This window comes from Protomyctophum parallelum (genome assembly GCF_964188405.1).
Source record: "Protomyctophum parallelum genome assembly, chromosome: 9".
Taxonomy (NCBI): Eukaryota; Metazoa; Chordata; class Actinopteri; order Myctophiformes; family Myctophidae; genus Protomyctophum; species Protomyctophum parallelum.
In genome coordinates, this window is record NC_139706.1 from 52241318 (window position 1) to 52248817 (window position 7500).

The 7500-nt window shown below is 43.2% G+C and overlaps 1 protein-coding gene across 4 annotated transcripts in view; it reads right to left on the minus strand.

The window, feature by feature from the left end:
• The window catches only part of myo1cb (myosin Ic, paralog b), an 87331-nt gene that overhangs the window by 40007 nt on the left and 39824 nt on the right, over positions 1-7500 (minus strand). For 3 of the 4 annotated variants that reach the window (XM_083773474.1, XM_083773476.1, XM_083773477.1), the window contains 4 exons: positions 7374-7454; positions 2368-2547; positions 1194-1292; positions 121-234 (listed from right to left, as the gene is read on the minus strand). In XM_083773474.1, the coding sequence (XP_083629600.1) occupies positions 121-234; positions 1194-1292; positions 2368-2547; positions 7374-7454 (474 nt within the window). Of the gene's footprint in view, positions 1-120; positions 235-1193; positions 1293-2367; positions 2548-2681; positions 2695-7373; positions 7455-7500 lie in introns of all 4 variants that reach the window. The other variant, XM_083773475.1, reaches the window with a different exon arrangement.

A 7500-nucleotide genomic window follows, 5' to 3' on the forward strand; every position in this document is an offset into this window, starting at 1 on the left:
TGGATGGATGGATGGATGGATGGATGGATGGATGGATGGATGGATGGATGGATGGATGGATGGATGGATGGATAGATGGATAGATAGATAGATAGATATACAGACAGGGGCATATCTTACCCTGGCCAGGTACTTGATCTGCGTGTCGGAGGTGATGTAAGCGTTGCTCTCGTCCTCTGACGCGTACTGGACGTTTCCAAGATGGAGGACGCTGGCTATGATGTTCAGCAACTCCTATGGAATGATAGAGAGACATAGGGTTACCATGGAGAGACATAGGGTTACCATGGAGAGAGAGACACACACAGAGAGAGAGAGAGAGAGACATAGGGTTACCATGGAGAGAGAGAGAGAGAGAGAGAGAGAGAGAGAGAGAGAGAGAGAGAGAGAGAGAGAGAGAGAGAGAGATGCGAGTGCAACAAAACATGTGCAACCCAGATTCAGACAGACAGACAGACAGACAGACAGACAGACAGACAGACAGACAGACAGACAGACAGACAGACAGACAGACAGACAGACAGACAGACAGACAGACAGACAGACAGACAGACAGACAGACAGACAGACATACAGACAGACAGACAGACAGACAGACAGACAGACAGACAGACAGACAGAAAGACAGACAGACAGACAGCTATAATCCTGGTCATTCAGGACATGAATCGGATTGGTTCAGATCAAATCAACAGGATTTATTACGTTAAGCTTGTGAAACAGCAATGCCCCCCCCCCCCCCCCCCCAAACAGCACTGCTATCTTTAAAGATAAGAGGATGTGTTATAAACTATAGTTAGTTTAGTTAGGCAATAACACACGTCTCTGCTTTATGGTGGCTGATATTGTCCTTCTAATGAACGTTAGACTGGTTGGAAACACACGTCTCTGCTTCTGGTGACTGATATTGTCCTTCTGATGAACGTTAGACTGGTTGGAAACACACGTCTCTGCTTCTGGTGACTGATATTGTCCTTCTAATGAACGTTAGACTGGTTGGAAACACACGTCTCTGCTTCTGGTGGCTGATATTGTCCTTCTAATGAACGTTAGACAGCTAAACTAAAGAAAAGAAAATAAAGCACAATTTAGCAGGAACGCGTTTCGCTTACACAGCGGTGATTCCGATTGGCTCTTTCTAAGAGGCGTGTCTCTCAAAGGCATGACACGAGTGGATCCGATTGGTTCCCTACCTCCACCTCGTCCTCGTTGAAGCCAATCACAGTCAGCGCTTTCCTCACCACCTTCCAATCGGAACGGTCGTTGATGGAGCTCACCTTGGGACAGTTTCCCTGGAGAGAGAGAGACAAACGACACCGTCTGATTGGATAATATCTCACCCACACATTAACTCACTGGTTCCCCCAAAGTGGGGTCCGGGGACCCCCAGGGGTCCCTGAGGGTCCCTGAGGGGGTTCCAGGGTTAACCCATTCTGAACGGGAACCCATTTTGGTGTCAGCATCATGTTATGCTTTAGCTATTGAAAAATAGCAGATCTACAAGCTCATAGCGCGCCACCGAGTGGCGCGATATGAGCTTGTAGATCTGCTATTTTTGAAAAATCAAAGAACGACTGACATTTTTATAGAATCTGACCTCAGGTCAGAATGGGTTAATCAGACCAGTGTGTTGTCCAGTGGAAACCTCGTATGAATCTGATCTCAGGTCAGAATGGGTTAATCAGACCAGTGTGTGTCCAGTGGAAACCTTGTATGAATCTGATCTCAGGTCAGAATGGGTTAATCAGACCAGTGTGTGTCCATGAGTGGAAACCTCGTATGAATCTGATCTCAGGTCAGAATGGGTTAATCAGACCAGTGTGTGTCCAGTGGAAACCTCGTATGAATCTGATCTCAGGTCAGAATGGGTTAATCAGACCAGTGTGTGTCCATGAGTGGAAACCTCGTATGAATCTGATCTCAGGTCAGAATGGGTTAAACTAGTTAACCCATTCTGAACGGGAACCCATTTTGGTGTTAGCATCATGTTATGCTTTAGCTATTGAAAAATAGCAGATCTACAAGCTCGTAGCGCGCCACCGCTTGTAGGTCTGCTATTTTTGAAAAATCGAAGAACGACTGACATAGAAACAGCTTTATCAGAAAACTGTCAGGATGTAGAAGACATTTTTAGAATCTGATCTCAGGTCAGAATGGGTTAATTAGACCAGTGTGTTGTCCAGTGGAAACCTCGTATGAATCTGATCTCAGGTCAGAACGGGTTGAACTAGTTCTAGTCACCTTGACCAGGTACTGGTACTGCTGGGCGGACCTCTCCAGACCCAGCCTCCTCAGCAGAACTCACCTTGACCAGGTACTGGTACTGCTGGGCGGACCTCTCCAGACCCCCTCCTCAGCAGAACTCACCTTGACCAGGTACTGGTACTGCTGGGCGGACCTCTCCAGACCCAGCCTCCTCAGCAGGTCTTCTTCGGCCCCTTCGATCATCTGGTAGAAGATGTGGAAGTTCCTCTCTCCGTGGTTCTGGTGGACCACCCGGGACTTCTCCAGGAGGTAGTTGAGGATGTGGCCTCCTACCGGCGCCCCCTGGTGGAGGAGGAGAGGAATGACATGTTATATATTATAGACCTACCGGCGCCCCCTGGTGGAGAGGAGAGGAATGACATGTTATATATGGACCTACTGGTGGAGAGGAGAGGAATGATATGTTATATATGGACCTACTGGAGCCCCCTGGTGGAGAGGAGAGGAATGACATGTTATATATGGACCTCCTGGCGCCCCCTGGTGGAGAGGAGAGGAATAATAATAATAATAATAATAAAACTTTATTTGTATAGCACCTTTCATGACATCAAATGCAGCTCAAAGTGCTTTACAGAACAATGGAGAATAAAATAAAAGCAAAGCATAAAAGAAAAGCAAGGCAACGACATTAAAAAACAAGCAGTAATGCAATACAGTGAGGACATGAATAACACAAAATATAAGATCACTTAAAGGCAATGTTGTAGAAGTGGGTCTTGAGCTGAGCTTTAAAAATGTCTACAGAGGCTGCCTGACGAAGGTACAGAGGGAGCTTGTTCCATGCCGATGGCCCGTAGAAGCAAAAAGCTGCTTCCCCGTATTTTTTAGTTGCCATTTTTTTAGGCAAAGCGAGCAGGCCAGCAGTGGAAGACCTTAGCGAGCGGTTTGGGACATATTTAGGCAAGCAGTCATGTAGGTAGGAAGGTGCGAGACCATTGAGGGCTTTATAGACAAGTAAAAGAATTTTAAAATCAATCCTAAAAACAACCGGAAGCCAGTGCAGTGATGCCAAAACTGGAGTAATATGTTCTCTCATCTTAGTTCTAGTTAAAACTCTGGCTGCTGCATTTTGGACAAGTTGTAATCTGTCAGTTGTTTTCTTAGGCAGTCCTGAAAAAAGTGCATTGCAGTAATCAAGCCGAGAGAAAACAAAGGCGTGGATTAGCGTTTTTGCATCGTCCAAGGACACATAGGCTCTGATTCGTGCAATATTTCTAAGGTGAAAAAAGGCAATCTTGGTAACATGATTAATGTGTGAATTAAAATTCAATTCGGAATCAATAATAACCCCCAGGTTCTTTACTGTACTGTTACTGTCTACAGTCAGGTTGCCAAGTCTGCTTAATATTGATTCTTTCTGCTCACTAGAGCCGATTATGAGAACTTCTGTCTTGTCCTCATTTAGCTTGAGAAAGTTCTCACTCATCCAACATTTGATGCTAGACAGACAGGTAAGCAGCGGGTCTAAAGCACAGGGATCATCTGGAGCCACAGATAGATATAATTGGGTATCATCAGCATAGAAATGAAAATTGACTCCGTGATTGGCAATGAGTTCGCCCAGTGGCAGTATGTACAAGGAGAAAAGCAGAGGGCCAAGAATCGAGCCCTGTGGAATACCAGAACTGATGTCGTGTTTGTCTGAGTCAAACTCGGCTAGATTGACAAAGTAACTTCTGTTTGATAGGTAGGAGGAAAACCAGGACAGGGCCGTACCAGACAGGCCTATCCAGTGCTCCAGACGCTGTATTAAAATTGAGTGATCAATCGTGTCAAATGCAGCCGTTAAATCTAGAAGTAAGAGAACGGATACATGTTTCTTGTCAGCAGACACCCTCAGATCATTCATTACTTTTACAAGTGCTGTTTCTGTGCTGTGGCCTTTCCTAAAGCCAGATTGGAATTTGTTGTGTACATTATTGTTCTGTAGAAACACATCCAATTGATGAAAGATACATTTTTCTAAAACCTTGCCCAGAAAGGGTAGATTTGAAATGGGTCGATAGTTACCCAAAACAGAGGGATCAAGATTGTGTTTCTTGAGAAGGGGCTTAACTACAGCAGTCTTCAGTGAGTCTGGGAAGACGCCTGATTGTAGAGAGCTGTTTACAATTTTTAGGATATCTCCAATCACACTGTCTAAGACTTCTTTGAGAAAGTTGGTGGGAATTGTATCTAATGAACAGGAGGATGATGTCATCTGTGATATAGTTTTGCGGAGTTCGTCTTCCTCAATTTCGCAGAACGATGATAGGCTCCCCCTGGAGAGATCTACCCTGGGACCATTTGCTGCTGTTTGACGGTTTGCGCTAGCAGCAGCACCATTCATAATATCGGCTCTAATGTTTGAAATTTTGTTGTCAAAAAAGCATGCAAACTCATTACACTTAGCTTTAGAGGCCGGGAATGACTGCTTGTAGGACTGGGGGGGGTTTAAAAGTCGATCAATGGTAGAGAATAGGACTCTAGCATTTTTCTTGTTCTCGTTAATAATGCCAGAAAAATATGCCTGCCTTGCTAAACGCAAGGCTTTGTTATAGGCGACTGTTGACTTTTTAAGAATCTCTAGGTGGATGGTGAGTTTGTTTTTTCTCCAAGCTCGCTCAGCTCTTCGACATTCTTGCTTCAGTGAGCGTGAAAGCTCATTTATCCAGGGTGTTACTCTGGTATTATGTTTCTTTTTTGTTTTCAAGGGAGCCACTATATCAAGAGCTGACTCTAGTTTAAGATTAAAAATTTGAACCATATCATTCACTGGGGGGGTATCGGGCATTGGGGGACCCAGGTGACGAGAGAACTCGTTGGCAGCAGAAGAGCTAAAAAAACGCTTTTTTATGGTATATTCAGTGATGTTTTTCTCTAGATCAGAGACAGTCATATTAAAACACAGCAGAAAGTGGTCTGACAGCTCGGGCCTTTCAATAGTCCTTTCCACAGTGATGTTCAGCCCTCTAGAAATCACCAGGTCCAGAGTGTGCCCATGTTTATGTGTAGGCCCAACAACATGTTGGATAAAATCAAAGGAGTGCAATAACTCTAGGAAACCCATAGCCATAGCATCTGTAGCATCATCCAGGTGAAGATTAAGATCACCTGAGATAAGAGTTCTGTCATAGTTAGTGGAGCAGATAGATAGAAGTTCTGATATTTCTGTTAGAAATATTGCTTTACTGCATTTTGGCGGGCGATAAATGCTAATCATTGGCATGGAGGCACCATGTAGTATAGTGGCCTGGTATTCAAAGGATGTAAAGCTGCCAAGGGTCAGAGCCTTGAATTTTAACGTGTCTGAAAAAATTATTGCCAGTCCACCTCCTTTCTTAGCCTCGCGAACAGAGTGAATGAAACTGTAGTTTGCGGGACAGGCTGGCGCTAGGAGAACAGCTCCATCTGAGCCCAGCCATGTCTCTGTTAGAAAGATTATATCTAGCTTCTCTTTACAGATTATATCTTTTACAGAATGACATGTTATATATTATAGACCTACTGGCGCTCCTGGTGGAGAGGAGAGGAATGACATGTTATATATGGACCTACCGTACCTACTATGGAGATGAATCACGATGGCATTTTCATTGATAGAAAATTACTCTGTTCTTAATGATATTAAAAACAATGACCAGTGACCACAGCCCCTTCTTTCTATACTGTAAATTGTTTTTCCTTTTTCTAACCCTTATCTGTACCCATGCTATAGAATAATCAATGAATCAGGTACAACTGTTGAGCAGGTGTCAGAATGAGCTATATCTAGCTGAATTACATTCTGCATGGTGGGCTACCAACATGAGACAAAATTACAATATATTTATTTCATCATAACCACAGCAATGTTATATTTACGTTCCATCTCTACAGCTTAAATCAAATGGAAAGTAGTTTCCAAAGTGGGTTATGGGCTAAATTATAGTTTGTACACTCTCAGAGTTAATTAACATTGATATTACAATATAAATTGGGGGTCCTAGAGACAGAAATGCCATCAAAGTTTGGGGACCACTGGCCTGTAGTGAGCTTGCAGATCAGCTATTTTCTGAGAACAGGTTGTATATCAATATCTACAAGGGACGTTCAATATTTAGGGACGGTCCAATTCCTAGGGGGATGATTTATCTCCCTACCCCTACCCCGACGTTAAAAGGATTGTGAGTTAACTAGTTAATAGTGCGTTAACTTTGACAGCCCTAATCTTTACAGATTATTAAAGTACAGAATGTAAGCTTTCATATGATGTATCATTCAATGAATTTGGACAATAATTGAAGGAGATATGACCATTTAAAAATGATTGGGGCCTTTCACCCAAAGCTGAGAAAAGTCCCTTTCAATGTTCACAACATTTTAAACACCTTAGAGAGCTGGACAGAAGTGGGTGTGACAATGGGAGGGACAATAGGTACTTAACTCCAACCACAATGACCACCTTAGAACGTTTTAGCCAGTAGAACAAACAATGAAATTTGTAAGGTGCCCCAATAAACCCTGTTGAAAGTACAACAATTCAATTTAACTTATACACTACCTGGTTGTAAATAGCTGCAGTACACCATTTTATGCAGGTCTACTTTAAGCAATCAAAGTCAGACAATTGACCCAGTATTTTAAATAAATAAAACCAACGCATCAGGCTATGATGCGCTTGTAGATTTGCTATTTAAAACAAAATCTGCAAGTCATAATGCCTGGTTTCTATTTAGTGTGCAAGGCTTACATCCGGTCTAAAGCCCACCCACTGTATGCGCTGATTTCCATACACAATACTGTATACACGATCCGTATCCTCCCCTCACCGGATGTTGAATTAACAGTGCTAACGGCCGTTTTACACAAACGCTGTCTATAAAGCGATTTCCCGACATTTCCTTTTCAATTGATACCGTTTCGTAGAGAGGGCCTACACAAACGATCTATATACCAAATGAAAGCCCGAATTCAACATTCAAACTGTGTTAATATGAAAATCACATTTAAAAAAACTAGTTTATGTATTGATTTACTCCATTTTCATTCTGGCGAGATGAGGCACTTTTTGCTACTTCAGTGTGAAAGACAGACAGACAGACAGACAGACAGACAGACAGACAGACAGACAGACAGACAGGTACCTTGAAGTCAAACTGGATGTCCATGTATTTCCCAAAGCGACTGGAGTTATCGTTACGTAACGTCTTAGCATTACCGAACGCCTGCAGACAGACAGACAGACAGACAGACAGACAGACAGACAGACAG